The following is a 15,922-nucleotide window of genomic DNA, read 5'->3' on the forward strand; positions in this document are numbered from 1 at the left end:
TATTTGCAAATACGAATCTACAAGTTATGTACACGCACACATTAACACACCCGCCAGCGTGTCAATGTCACGTGCATGCAGATATTAGATGCACTCACATATGTAGATCTTTGTTAACCCTTGCAGCTAGGATTCTTGGCAATCAATAGAGATGAAAACGGTCGAAAACAGTCGAAAAATGCTATAACTATTTTTGTTTCCGTATTTTTTCTTAGAAATATAATTGAGAGCGGTAGTGTCGGAAACGAATACGGTATGATTATATAGGTATTATCGGATCAATAGTATATCGATATCGATCGGGAATCGTTAATTCTGGATAGAAACACCAAAAATGTAGCTCACAAGTTAAACATCGCATATGATAAGTTCAACGAAGTCATATACTCATATATGACATGACTACAATCTATACGATTATATGACATATCAATATATCTTATATGATAACACAAATTGTCGGAGGATGAACTCCACAAGCAGGGATCCGGAGGGACCCCTTTGAGATTCGGCCGGAGGGATGATTCTGAATCTACCTCGTATATGAAATAAATAGGAGTAAATGAGATGCACGTGGGACGGATGATCGGATGCAGGAGGAAATAAATGCTCTGGGGATTTTAGACAGGTTCGGGCCACACGGAGCGTAATACCCTACTCCTATGTGTATGCTATAAATGCTCTGGAAATACCTCTCTGAGGATCTCTCGTGTTACAAAGGTTTTTGTCTAAGTCTAGAGCTTCGTGCTTCTTGTTCTTCGTCAGCCTGTCTCGGTCCTGAAGAAGCCGTTGTCTCCTATGTGGTCTGCAGTGAGCTCGATCGTTCGATTCCTTTTCTCCAGGGAGCCCGCCCTCCTTTTATACCCGTCGGGGCGATTAGCATGCTCATAAAGGATGGTACGAGTTCCAAGGCGCCATAAATGGAAAGCAACCATCATGGACTGAAGTTTGATGTGACGGGGGGTTGAAAACGTGCCCCCGTCCGATCTTGTCATAATCATTCCGCTTTTCAGCAGGTGCTGCAGGGAGGGCCCACCGGGCAGCCACCGAGCAACCCCGCGCGCTCGCCCGGTCAGAGCGAACCTGACACAGCAGAGAGGCAGGCGATATGCCTCGAGCCCTGCGACGTTATCCCGAGGCGTGCCGGATGACGCGTGATGGGACCCGCCGCATTAAATGTCCCCACGCCTCCCTGTCAGGGAGTGGCAGGTGGCTGACAGCAAGCATGGGGGGAGCGGTTGGAAGTGCCAGGCCATGCGCACTCTTAAATGCAGCATCGGACCTCTCACCAATTGACACCTCACCGCTGAGCTCTTGTGGGGACCACCGGCGAAGGACTTCTCAGGTCCTCGGGGAACTGTGAGTGCTCGAGGACTACTGTTCATAGCCTCGAGTACTCTCTCCCGGATATTCCCTTTCTTGGTCCTCGGGGAACTCAGGTACTCGAGGACCACCGTTCATAGCCCCGAGCGCCCTCTCTCGGAACTGTGACTGCTCGGGTCATCGGGGAACTCGGGTACTCAGGGACCACTGTTCATGGCCCCGAGTACCCTCTCCCGGAACTTGGTCTTCTCAGGTCATCGGGAAACTCGGGTGCTCGAGGATAACTGTTCATTGCCCCGAGCAACCTCTCCCGAGACTTGATCTTCTCGGACCTCAGGGAGATAATCCCCAAGGGAGGGCACCACATGGCACTCTGTTGTCTTGGCCTCCGGACTCGGGGACCCCCGGTTCCCATATCACCGACACAAATATTTTGGGATCAAGCACAACACAAACTCATCACTTTGGAATTTCATCTTTCTTCACTTTGTTTGGCGGCCTACAGCTCAACCTCAAGTTTATCATCATCACTTGCAAAGTCTTTGTCCTATTGTTTTGTAGGAAAATTATTCAACAAATCTCAAGCAAGTCTTTTTGCACGATGAGGACAAAAAATAGAAGTAGTTATACAATTTATATTTTATACCTCAAGCATCATATTATTGGCAATAGCCTCAAGAACGTTAAGATCAACGACCAATGAAGAAACATTTTTAGAACCTAAAATGTCAAGGTAGGTACATTAGTAAAAGATAGACTTTACATGAGTAAAAGTTTAGATTGTCACCTTTTCTTGCTACAACTATCCAATCTAGTAAAAGTTTAAATTGTCACCTTTTCTTGCTACAACTATCCAATCTTTGGTGCAAATCAGTGCTTGTACCATCTCAGGATCAAGACGAGAGCGATATGGATCAACGACACGGCCACCAGCACTAAAAGCCGATTCAGAAGCTACTGTTGACACTTGCATGGCAAGCACATCATGAGCAAGCAACCAAAGAATAGGATACTCATCCCTCCCTTCCACCATGCTAAAATATCAAATGTATGCTAATTGGCTTAGGTAATCTTTAATGGTGGTTCTGCCAAGTACTTATCCAAGTCATTTGCATCATCATCAAGGTCATGTGTGTCATATAAGTAGCTATCAAGTTTCTCATCTATACTGTCCATAAATAGATCCACCTTTCATGAAGGTGCAGTTGCATTACTCTTTGAAGATGAAAGATTACCAGTAGCATAGCATTCATACATCTTCCTCATAACACAATTAAATTTGTTAAGTTCATCTTGATAGGAATTTTTATATACCTTCCTCAAGTAAAATTCTACAATTTTTCTCTTGAACCAAGGATAAGAACACTTGAAATAGCAAAAGTAACATTAGACTTCTTCCAACACTTCCCAAACTTAAAAATCATAGAAGTTGCCATACTACTAATAGTGAGATCATCACTATAGCGCCAATTGGTAAGCAAGAACTTAATCTCACGGAAGCCTTTGAAAAATAAGTTTGCAGTTGGATATAATATACCAGAAAATAACTCAGTGAGATCAAATAACTTTTTCAAGCAGGGTAAAAGAGATTTTGCCTTTTCCCATTCTGAAGAGGAAGGAGCAACTTTCTTGTACCTGCCACGTTCACAGGACATGAGCCTCTCAAAAGAAACCCTATAATATAAGGCATTCCTCAACATGGTATACGTTGAATTCCACCTTGTAGAAACATCAAGTGAGAGGCCTAACTTTGTGTCCAATCCACACTCAGTAGCAGACTTTAGAAACTCCTCCCACTGCAATGGAGAACCCTTCACAACCACTACAAATTCTCTAATATTCTAAATTGAAGATGCAATCGCACTCATACCATCTTTAGCAACCAAATTAAGAATGTGATAAGCACATATCACATGAAAAAATAGACCATCACAGATTAATAGACTATGCTTCTTGAGTCCTAAGATGACATCTTTAACAGCAACTTCATTTGCAGCAGCATTGTCTAAAGTCAAAGAAAATATTTTCTTCTCAATGTTCCATTTTAACATACATGAACTTAAGGTATGAGACATATTTTCACCAGTATGTCGTCCTGTCACATGGAAGAAATTGATAATTCTCTTCTGAATATGCCAATCATCATCTACCCAATGAACAATGACACACATATAACCCTGTTCCGATTTGATGTCCACATATCCATAGTTGCACTCAATCGGAATTGAAGGGTTTTAAAATATGCATACATATTATCCTTTTCTTGCAAATAGATGTCCATTATATCCTTTCTAACAGTGATATGAGACTTGATAGGAAAGCTAGGGCGCATGGATTTTATAAACTCAACAAAGTATTCATTTTCAACTATGTTGAAAGGATACTCATGCATGATTATTGCAATGTATAACTTCCTCAAACTGGCTTCTTGATCATACTTGTATGGTTCAACAACTGTCATACCTTTCTCATGATTAGTTTCTGATTGGAGTTGTTGCTGGCCTTTAATAATACTGTGATAATGCTTTAGATGACTCCAAAACCCAGTTGTTCCTCGGTTGCTCTCAGCTCTCACTTTGCTGGTTTTGTTATTACACCCTTTGAACTTGCATTGTGCCCATAACTGCTCAACCTACTTGTCATTCTCCTCCACTGTCATTGTGTACTTGTTGAAATACTGCTATATATCCGATGTGCTCTTATTTTGCTGTTTTAAAGGAGGTTTCCATCATCTGCATGGTCCACATCAATGATATCATCAGCACTTGCACTAGCACCCAATGTTCCACTTCCACTTGGTACTATTTCTAATAGCCTCTTAGCTGAAGAAGATGATGCTGCACTTGTACTTTCACTTGCACTTGCAGCTGACACCACTTTATTCTGAGTTCCTATCAAACAAAATGAAATGATCAATTTCACATCATCCATTCATTCATATTTTGCTTCTCATTGTTCTATAAAAAAAGTGCATAAGTTGATAAGTAGCAATGCAGGGTTATCATCTCACACTCTCATATCCTCAAGTACCAGTAGTACTCATCTAAAAAAAAAACTTGAGCATCCATTCGTTGTAAAAAAGAAGGAATCTCATATTTATTAATGATCCGAAAATAGTTTGCTCTTTGCCACACATGCAATGGCTAGCCATCATTTAGAAATATGGGATTCACATACTAATACAGTCATTAAAAACATGAAAACAACTACCATATCAAGCAATTGAAATATATACAGCATAAATACCAAAAGCTTGGCCAAAATATTACCAACAAAAGGAACAATAGCTCACTTAATGTCCATTAATAGCACACTAGCACATAACATGTGTAAAGTGATGGACCTAAGACACATCTAAGGAGGTAAAACAGTGTTGGATCCTTGGCAATGTCATCACTGGCGCAAAACTTACGGCATATCAGAATAGCAAATCAACAAAGTACATGTTCATCTCTATACCAATTTACACAAAGGAGCACATCAACAAAGTATAGGTTCATCTCTAAACTCAACAACGTACATGCATTACCAATAAGTGAGAGCTTGTAATTGAGCATTACCAATAAGCGAGCTCTGAGAGGCAGTAGCATCACGAGGAGGGGGCGGCTCCATGAGCATGCGCTATCAGGAAGGCTTGTCTCTGGTAGGCGGTGTCATCTTGTCAGAGGAGGCAGGGGTAGGGGCGGATGGAGGAGGTAGGTGGTGGTGGAGGAAGGAGGAAGGGGGCTATGATCCGAATAGCGGGTGGAGGAGGTAGGGGCTGTGATGACTGGAGGACCAAGAGGAGGCAGCGATGGGTCGAGGAGGCAGGGGCGATAGGCTGGCAGTGGGTGGAGGAGGCAGGGGCAGTGGCAGGTGGAGGACAAAGAGGAAGCGGCGGTGGGTAGAGGAGGAAGGGGTGGCGGGCCGGTGATGGGAGGTGGAGGAAGGGGCTATGGCGGGAGGAGGAAGGGTGTAGTGGCTAGAGGAGGCAAGGGGCGGCGAGGTGGTGGGCCGGTGACGGGAAGTGGAGGAAGGGGTGGCGGTGGGAGGAGGCTCGGTGCGGCGGCACAAGGAGGCAAGGGACGGCGAGCCAACACCGGGTGGAGGAGGCAGGGGTGGCAGCGGCTGGAGGATAGGGACAGGCGGACAAGAGGAGTTGAGGACGAGGTCGAGGAGGCACCATCGCACTGAAGCAGGGGGCGGGTGGCACTAGGGTTAGTGAATTAGCCAAACTGGTGGGCCTTGGGTTGAGATGGGCATCCACATCTGGCTGACGGTATGAGAAATGTTCGGCAATTACCGAGAGACCAAGTCGGTAAATTCTGGCTCAAATCAGAAAACCGACCAAACGGTCGGTAGTGGTCCAAACCGATTCTGCTACCATTTTTGGGACCTTTTTACCTATTCCTATACTCATACCGAGCGTCGAATGGGTTGTTTAGTCTGACTTCTTGTGCTGGCCTGACATCATTCTTTCGACTATACTGATACTGACCCAAACGGTTGGCAGTTTTTGAAAACGGTCCCCGATAAATCGGGAATTTCTGTTACCATTTTCAACCCTAGCATCACTCCGCCACTTGTGTTTCTCGTGATTGTATATGTGCCAAAGAGTTCCTTGAAATCAATATCAGTTGAGTTGTGCCAAAGAGTTCCTTGAAATCAATATGAGTTGAGTTGTTGGTGCTTCTGGAAATGTTCGTGATAAGATTTATCGTCCTAGCTCCATCTTTCACGTGTATGGAGTGCAACTTCACAGATTTACCATCCTAAATATTGATTTCGCACATTTGCCACTCCAAAGAATGCCTCTTGATTTCCTTGCCATTATAAATTTTTAATTAATTTTATTTTCTTTTATTATCGTAGGCCATGTGAAAAGACTATTTTGCCCTCTTCCTTTTTAGAATATGTTGCGTGGATTTAGGGCTGCACTGAAGCAGATCGCAACCGACATTGATTGCTCGTCTAGATCTCATTTCATGTGAGGCGGAGAAGGTGACGACGACTTCAAGTACAACAAGCGGCGGCACTGGCAACCTCTGCACATGGTGCAAGATCTCCAACCAAGGTAAATTGTTCCCAGTTCTCCTTCCCTTCCCATTTCCTTTGATCTTTCTTTCCTTTCCGTTTTGGATACATGGAACCCTAGGCGGTTGTGATGCCGGTGGGGAGCAGCCAGGCCCGTCCATAAGGGGGAGTGAAAAGAGCGATTGCTCAGGGCCCCCTTCTGTTACATAGGTAGATGGAGATAGGGAGAACGATCTAAATATTGGCCAGCATGCATTAGCTGGAGATAAGACTTGTTACGTGTAAGTAACTAAAACATACAAGCATCAACTATCAAACTTCAAGGGATGAATCTATATGATGCAGGTTAAATGGAACTTTTAGAACTGCACAAGAAATACAACTATATTTCTGTTGTTGGCCTTCGAATCTTGTGGAGAATTCCAAATAAATTTGTGTTTTCAATCATTTGTAATTAGAGATGTAGAACAGATCCAACCGTATTTCCAAATTAATTCTGGTGTGCATTTGCACGAGCTATTCTTTCTTATTTCCAATTTTGTAGTACATGGTAGAATTTCTCGCTTGAATCAATGATGTTAAAAAAAATCTACCCCAAATCAACTATTCCATGACGGTATGGGCTACTCCTTGCGGTTAGCGGATTCACGTCAGTAAACGCGAAACCTACCCTGACCGGCGTAGAACACCGATCGGGATGTTGTTCTACCGTCAAGGGCGCCCCCTTGCGCATGCTTGAAACAGGCCTGGTGCGGGACGGGTGCTCGATGCTTCCGACTAGCCCACGCGACAGAGAGACCTGACACGCAGACGAAAAATGAAAGAGCGCGGTCGGAGCGTCAGGCGCGCGAAGGGAATTATCTCTCGTTCCCATTCACAGCAGTCTTCATCGCCGCCGCAACCAGTCCTCACCATGAGCTCTTCTGCCACCACAGCAAGCCACCACCGAGCACCTCACTGCCGCCACATCAAATCTGCCACCACCAGTACTGCTGCCACACCAATTGACCGCTGCCGCACCTCTGCCGCACCAATTGGCCGTTGCCGCACCTCCGCCACCCAAAACCCTTTCAGATCCATGAGCCATGAGTGTGTAGGGTAGTGGTGTTTGGGCCTTTTGTGGTGACTGTCGGGCTCGCTGTTTGCTGCTGCTGTCCGCCACTCCAAGCTTCTGCAACATTGAGGGTAAGATCCATGCGTTGTGTTCTTGCTTGTATGGAGAATTTTTTTTTCTAAGGCAAATGGACCAATTGACGATTTTCCACCGCTAAAAATGGGCTTCACTTATTTGTCACTGACCTATGGTCATAAACTCAGAGGGTCTATTTGTTATTAGCTTTGATGGCATTGTAATTGTCGAGGGTAAATTCCTGACAGTGATTTCGGGGTATGTCGGATAGTGGATGCGTGAACGGTGTTTCAAGGACCGAGTGTGTCTGTGTGTAGATGAAGGATGCGGAGACACCATGGGTTATATAGGTTCGGGTCTCCTGGAGGATAACAACCCTACGTCATATGTTTTGTGTTATAGATCTCACTTGGTTACAACGGTACTGTAGCAGTTTGCCAGAATTGATCTCTTGGTTACAGGCGGGGTCTTTATCCCTTTATATAGTAGGGAGAGGGAGAACTTACATGCGGGTTTTACACAGATGGCATCTGCTTATTCTAATATCTAACTCAAATCATCATTATGAAGTACCAGACATGCAACTTGCTCTGACAGCATTGTATATCGTGATGTTACGCATCGTCTTTGCTTAGCCTGTAGAGCCTTATCGTGCTGTATTTAATGCGACGGGACGGAACAGTGCCCTTCTGCACCATCCCCACCCGCTTGCCTCTTAGCGTCGTCCCCGTCCACTTGCCTCTCTGCACCATCTCCATCCACTTGCCCTGCCGGATGGCTGACAACATCTCATCTATCATGCGGCGTTGCGCCGGCCTGTAGAATCTCACTTTGTAACCTTTAATGCTACGGGATGGGACAACGCCCCATACATCGTCCATGATCTTATCCGTCGGGGCATGTGCCTAGTGAAGAGAAGCGTCCGTGCGAGTGTCCAATCCAGTCCCGCGACCAAGGGCTGGTCGTGGGTTTGTGTGAATGCGTAGCGAAATTGGTCGCTGGAGGCATTGCACTGGTCAGGTAGCTCAATGATCAATTAGAGTTTTTAGGAGATGTTCCCCTAGCTGTTTGCACCCTCGTGGGGCCTGTTAGCCGAGGTATCCCTTTATTTGATACACCGACAGTAATCAAAGTGGCTCATGTTTTTGGTGGCAAATCATCAATTTTTCCGAGGCCAATTGTGTTGCATGTACACCAACTGGGAGAGGGGAAACATTTGTCTGACATATATTTGCTTGAACTTCCATCGTCGACATCAGCTTTGTCTCAGTGCTGCTGTCACACCATGTGAAAAAGATCATGGGTGATGGGTTAGGACCTGTCACCAATGAAATTATAGGTGACGGATCGTAACCGTAACCCATCACTAACGTACGTCTTTTATGTGTTAGGGAGAAAGACATAAGTGACGGGTAACCTAATTACCTGTCACTTATGTTAAAATATAAGGGATAGGTTAATACATATATGTCACTTATATTAAGATATAAGTGACATATATGTGATGAGTAAAGAGGATACTTGTCACTTATGTGTAGGTTATCCTACAGGATTGTCATGTTTTCTGGCTATATCCTAGAGCATAGTTAGAATTTGGTAGTCGTTTTCTCCCTGCAAACAACAGTAATATATTCAATTCGGAGATTCACCCGCAAACAACGGCAAAAATGCCCGAGGACCACCACCTGGAGATTCACCCGGAGACTTCGGAACCCAAATAGTCTGAGTTCAACCTAGAGGTTCTAGGTGATTCTAACCAAAAATACTAGAGGACCCCCACCCGAAGGTTCACACGGAGACTCTGGAACCTGGAGGGTCCGAGTTCAACCCAGGGAATCCGGATTGTAATGTTTATCAGATATTTTACTTTTTTGTTTACTTTGTTGATGGCTTATAGATTTTATAATTAATTCATACTAAGTCCAAAAATAATGAAACTAGTTGTGTTAGCTTTGGATGAGTTTAACTACATGTTTAAAAATTTATAACTCAAGAAAATACTTTTTATAATTAATCAATTAATTAAATGTATTAAATCTTAATTAAACCACGGTTAATTAGTACCATGCATTAAAATTATGAAACCACTTGGACAATTCAAGTTTTGATGAGTGCTATGTAGGAAAAATATGCTTTGGTATTAAAGTGTTGTTTAAATTATTGTAGTTCATTTAATCTTGATATCTAGTTTAGTTACTGTTCTTTTTTATAGCCCTTAAATAAATCATTTATACCATAAGCATGTGTGCTTCAATTCGAGTGTTTCTTCCTGCATAATGTTCATTACCAAATTCCCATTAAAATTTTGTAGCATTTTTATAGCATCTCTTTCATGCTCATCATTGCATACGTCCTTCGTAGTGAACGAAGGACCGAAGTGTACGCGGGTGTGATCGAGGGCGATCTAGAAATTGTTTTCCTTGCTTGTGAAGATGATCAACAAAGCACATCTAAGCATGTTGCACCCATTACTCATATGTTGTCTTTAATTTGGTAAAATATGCTATATGTATGTCATGCATGATAGTTAGTCGATGTCGCTTTTTTGGGAGTAGATCCTAATTGTTGTATTACCCTTCCTGTGTATTGTTGTCCTTTGATCCATTATAACCTTTGGTATAGCACTCAATGGTCTAACTTAAAATTAATATGTTATGCTTAGCAAGGCTTAGGTCGTCAGTAGAAGTCGAGCAGTGGTTCAACCATCGTTCATGAGCTTAGGTTACATTTTTGTTCTCAAAGATGATGATGATGGGATGTGTAAGTCAATGAGGATGAGACGAGATTCAGGCAGGCAATAGGGATGGCTCAAGAAGGGAGTCTTGAATGTTATAGGCCCGCTTGAATCAATTAAGCACCGTTCATTGTTGATGTTAGCTCTAGCACTTTCTGTACTTACCACGTGTCGATATAATGGTAAGATAAACTAAATACCTTTTATAGCTATGACCTTTTGGCTTGTGGCTATGGTGTCGTGGGCATAATAGGTTATAGAGGTAATGTTGGAAAGGTATTATGGACATAATTGGCTTGTAGAGATATCTAGTTTACTCGAGGGATAATTCTAGGTACCTCTACACCTTTAAGCGTAACTAGGGTGCTCCGGGAGTAGCCCTAGTGGACCTCTGCACATATAGGCGCATGTTCAAATGGTCGAGCCTCAATTGGAAAAGTTGACACAGGTACCCCCTTATGTGCATTTTAGCAGGTGGCACAAGCCGAATGGTCCTCGTGTCATGTGGGTAAAGATGTACCCCTGTAGGGTGTAAGAACAATTCGAATTGCCACACTATCAGTCATGAGCACGCTATTGTCCATCCGTATCAATCATAGAGTTTTGTTATTGGGATGTTGTGATGGAATATTGGGACATAGCTCGTGATATTGATGAAGAGTTGATATGGTACCAGTTACAACTTTGTTTTTTTGATGATCTCAAGATGCAAGGGTATTTTTGTTAGGTGTAGATGCTTACACTTGTGTCCAAATCACTTTTGCACATGAAGTTACTTAAGTTTTGTAGCTAAGTCCTTGCTAATTACCCATATGTATTCTCCTTGGAGTCGAACTATTTATAAGTTCTCATTATGGATTAAGTCTTGCGAGTACCTTCGTACTCACGTGCTTTGTTTGCTTTTCAAGTGAGGAAGATTTAGTATTTGGCTACTTTATACCTGCCGATGTTGGTGACGGACAAGAGTAGTGTCATTCTACTCGTGTGTTGTTATTTTGGGGTGGAGCCTTAGGGCAAATGGCGCTACCCATCCTTTGTCGTCATGTAACTTATTTCGCTGCGTAGCTATTCTAGCAAATGTTCAAGTTATGTATTTTGTTGTAAAGTTTAATCTACTTAAAAGCTTATAACTTAATTTAATTACTCACTCTTTATTATGTCTTGTGATAATGTGCTTGTTTTAAAGGCGTGCGTTCTAATTCTGGAAGTAAACACATGACGGGACTACCGGAATGGTATTCCGGTTAATCATTGTGGGTGTGGTTATGGAAAATGATCGTCTTAATAATTAGCTCAAATACTATTTAGATGGTTCCTCACATATATCTTCATTTATGAGCACTTATGTTTGAGGATTGTGCTGACCGGTAGATTGGATCTTCATTTCAGTTTGTAGGCTGGATTTGTTGCTCTCTGTCTGCTATTATTGTGATATTATGCCATTCTGAAGATTGATCCTTGAAGTAGACGAAACAGTACTATAATAAGTTAAGAGGTGGTACGAGATCACATGTTTTCAGAATTATAGGCAGAAACTTATAAGATTGTTTTGGAGATTGTTTTGGCATATTTAAGTCACTACTTATACTTCATGATGATGGTTTATGCTTGAACTGAAATAAAATATCTTAATTTCATCATTGAGGTTGAACTAATTTGTATATCATATGTTTGTTTGCTTTGTTTTCTGAACTACAGTTTATTCTTGAACTGAAATGAACGATGCTTTGCCCATGTTGCTTGAGTTGTAAAAGTCTTTTAGTGTACTCCTTGTTTGATATACATTGATTTATTTTTTATGATTATAACCTAACTCCACAATTGTATAATAAATATACAGATAAATATAATTGATGGCAGATCGTGGGTGGATATATAGTGGTTGGAAGCGTGGTAGGCCATCAAATGAATGGGTTGATAAAACAAATGAGTTCTTGGATCATGCTTTCTCGATACATTATTTAGTTGAGTCTGATACAATCAAGTGTCATTTTTCCATATTCCAAGAACTCCATGCCAACTGCCGCGGTGAAGGAGCTGGAGAAGAGCTGCTGCAAGACCTCCAACACTGGCTGCTCTCGCTGTGTCCAGTCCCTGCAAAAGGTCCTCTCCTTTCTTGCTCTTTTTTGGCTGCATGATTAGTACCGTGTGCATGTTTCCTATGTTCTTCTTTCCCTTTCCATAATGTACTTCCAGATCCCAAAACCAATGGAATTGAAAGTAGGTGGGACAGCCTGGATGAGGAATTTTGGATTGATGTACATTTTGTTATCCTTGGTCGATCAAGTCTGAAATTGAATCTGAACACTTTTATCTTCTCTAAGCTTTTGCCATGCAGAATCGAAGAACACCCTTGATAGAACTAACATTTAGAATGGATCTTTATACTTTTCTATGGTGAATTCAGCTTCGAACTTTGAATATGCAAAGACTTGCTCCTCCATCTTCTTTCAGATATGAAAATTGATTTTTCGTGTTTTCCATATCCTTATTGTTGCTATGTTTTAGCAGCGGTGCTTCGTTCAGCACTGTGTGGCTCATTCATCGCATTAAGATTAACACTTATTGGTCGATCATGCAAGCTTTTTTCAACCCTGTTATATGTATTAGTACCGGTTGGTAGTAAGAACCGGCACTGATAGTGTCAATATCGATACTGGTTCTCTGTTAGGAACCTGCACTGATAATTATGGATTATTAGTACCGAATAATTAGTGCTGGTTTAAAAATCGTCACTGATGACGTTTTTGAGCCGGCACCGATAACCATTTCAATAGTAGTACCATGACTAGGGAGATAATAAAACAAGACAGCTCAATTTGTTGTAAACTTTGTAATTGTTGGAATGTTGTAAACAGCTCGGAGTAAACTTTGCTAAATGAAACACCGAAATGTTAGAATTAATTTTGTCGACTGTCATTTTTTCTCATGTTTGATGTTACATGGTAAGCATGGAGTGAGTAGTTTGGTTGCATTCGACTTCACGGGCCTGGTCAGCCGCATGTTGCGTGTGAAAGGAGTTGTGGTGCACATAGCTGAGTCATAAGCATGTCATTTGATGTTTTGTCACTTTGTTATTTGGTAAGTAGCAAATTTACTATTTGACCTACAGTTTATACTTATGACCTCTATTTATCAGACTTAACGGAAAATTGTCACTCTGATACAGTAATAAAAAATTAAATATTCCGTCGTAAGCCTGGCATGTATAGCAGATCAAGTTTTTAAACTCCGGACTTAATGTATGGAGTGGGTTTTTCTCCAACAAACACGTGTGTTGTGTGAAAGATCGGAGAGAACTTACTGCCAGAAAATGGGAGATCGGGCAGTTTTCCCATTTTCTGGTAGTGACTACAACACTGTCGAGTAAAACATAACCTGTTCTTCTATAATGGTATGAAAAATTGGCTTTAATTACTTTATTCACTTTCGGCAAAACAAAATGAATCGAACATGCATCGCAATACAAAAATACTCGTGCATCCGCTATATACGCTACACATATATACTACTCTGCATCAATCTGTCCCTTCATGATCTCAGCGGTCGTCTTCTTGATGAGCTCCCACGCGCTCCGGACGTGCCTCTCCTCCTGCAGTGATGACCCCACCGCGAACCGCAGCACCAACTTACCGCCGACCACCGTGTGTGCCAGGTAAGCCTTCCCGGTCCTGTTCAGGCGCTCCATGAGGTCGCGGTTGGCCTCGTCGGCGTCCCCCTCCGTCATGGCGCCGCGGGGCTTGATCCTGAAGCAGACGAGCGCGAAGTTCCTCGGCACCACGACCTCGAACCGGTCGTCGGCTCGCACGGACTCCTCGAACATCTTGGCCATGGCGACATCGCTCCGGATGTGCTCCTGGAGCTTGGCGGCGCCGTAGGTGCGCATGACCATCCAGAGCTTGAGCCCGCGGAAGCGGCGGCCAACGCCGACCTGCATGTCCTTGAGGTCAGTGACGGTGCCGGACTCGCTGGCGTCGTTCTTGAGGTACTCCGGGTTGGTCTCTAGCGAGTCAGTGAGCCGGTTCGTGTCGCGCACCCACAGGCAGGTGCAGTCCAGGCACGTGAGCAGCCACTTGTGCGGGCTCATGCTGATGGAATCCACGCGCTCCACGCCATTCAGGTGGTGCCGGAACTCAGGGCAGATGCACGCGCTGCCGGCATAAGCAGCGTCGATGTGAACCCATGCATTAAACAGGGCGGCAACATCAGCAATGGCTCCGACAGGATCGACAGCGTTGGACGATGTGGTGCCGACGGTCGCACATATGTAGGTTGGCACGAGGCCGGCGTCGACGTCTGCCTGCATGATCTGCAACAACTTGGCCGGGTTGAGAGCATAGTCTGTCTCCGGGCCAGTGGGGATGGACCGGATGTTGGCAGGATCGAAACCGGCAAGGCGGCATGCCTTGAAGAACGTGGAGTGAGTCTGGTCGGCGGCATACACAGCCAGGCGCGGGAGCCCAGACACGCCGTTAGACCCGCTTCGACGCAGAGCAGCATCACGGGCTGCGACAAGCGTGACGAGCATGGCCTCGCTGGTCGTCCCGAGGATGACGCCGCCACCGGTGCCACGTCCGGCGCTTGTGCGGTTCATGAAGCTCGTGGGCAGACGCAGGAGCTGCGCGAGCCAGTCGAGCGCGAGCACCTCCATCTCGGTGGCCGCCGGCGCCGCCTGCCACGTGAACCCGACGGTGTTCATCGCTGAGGCGATGAGGTCACCGGCGATAGCCGCAGCGCTGTTCGTCGATGGGAAGAACGCAAAGAAGTTGGGGCTGGCCCAGTGCGTCATGCCAGGGACGACAGAGGTCTTGAGCTCCTTCATGGTGACTTCGAATGGCGCCGAGTAACTGGGCGGCGCGGCACCGAGCTCGTCCTGGAGGTATCCTGGCTTGACGTCGGGGAGCACGGGCATGGACTCAATGGACTTGTAGTAGTCGGAGATGAAGTCAACGGTCTTGTGGAGGTAGGAGCGGACGTCCTCGGGGTTAAGGGGCTGGAAGCCGGCCTCGTCGCCGAAGGCAGAGAAGGCGGTAGGGTTGGTGTCCAAGCTGCCCATGGCTGGCGTACGACTTTGTTTGAGACGTGCAGAGGTGTGCTTAATTTGTAGCCGAAACGAAGCTCTAGAGAACAAGGACGAAGCTGCAGCTAGAGTTAGCTGGACTGCTTGGTGTTGCTTGATTGCTTGCTGGAGCTTGGTGATGAGAAGCTGGGAGTTCGGATGGGTGGTTATATAGAGGAAGTGGCGTGGCGAAGTGGGCGTTGCACGGGTCGTACGTGCGAGCCAAACGAAACAAGGAGGGTTGGTGAGAGGCTCGCCGGGCCGAAGCGGCGACTTGTCAGCGCAACACAACTCAAGCAGTCAGCTGCGTCGGAGTTTGGGAGTCAAGGCGGATGAGGCGCATCGGCATCACGTTCACACGTGCGTGCCACTAACCAGATTGTGTCAGGCTTCCAAACATCGTCGGTAACCATTGGCGATTGTATCCTCACCGTATTTATAAGTAGATTGGTTTTCGTTCAAACTTAAATTCAAAATTTAAAAAATCAAAATTTTGATGAAATTCATCCGATTTTCATTGAATTTCACCAAATTACTGTGCAATTATAGCGGTTACTGCCGGCAGACGGTTTTCGGTGGTCAAACACATTTGTTAACCTTGAATTGTGCTCATCGCGTCGCTATGAGAAAAATATTTTCGAAAGGAATTTTTTGGTTTTTCAGG

The 15,922-nt window shown here is 44.5% G+C and overlaps 1 protein-coding gene across 1 annotated transcript; it reads right to left on the bottom strand.

Annotated features, from left to right (window-relative positions):
• Positions 1-13,596: 13,596 nt before the first annotated feature.
• LOC133898306 (tryptophan decarboxylase 1-like) lies at positions 13,597-15,401 on the bottom strand. Its single transcript, XM_062338956.1, has one exon. It carries the CDS (start codon positions 15,253-15,255, stop codon positions 13,708-13,710), a length of 1,548 nt encoding a protein of 515 aa, XP_062194940.1. The 5' UTR covers positions 15,256-15,401; the 3' UTR covers positions 13,597-13,707.
• Positions 15,402-15,922: the final 521 nt, after the last annotated feature.

The sequence above is a fragment of the Phragmites australis genome, chromosome 18 (genome assembly GCF_958298935.1).
Source record: "Phragmites australis chromosome 18, lpPhrAust1.1, whole genome shotgun sequence".
Taxonomy (NCBI): Eukaryota; Viridiplantae; Streptophyta; class Magnoliopsida; order Poales; family Poaceae; genus Phragmites; species Phragmites australis.

Excerpts from the sequence above, each read along its gene's own strand:
- LOC133898306 (XM_062338956.1), bottom strand. The coding sequence starts at position 15,255 with ATGGGCAGCTTGGACACCAACCCTACCGCCTTCTCTGCCTTCGGCGAC.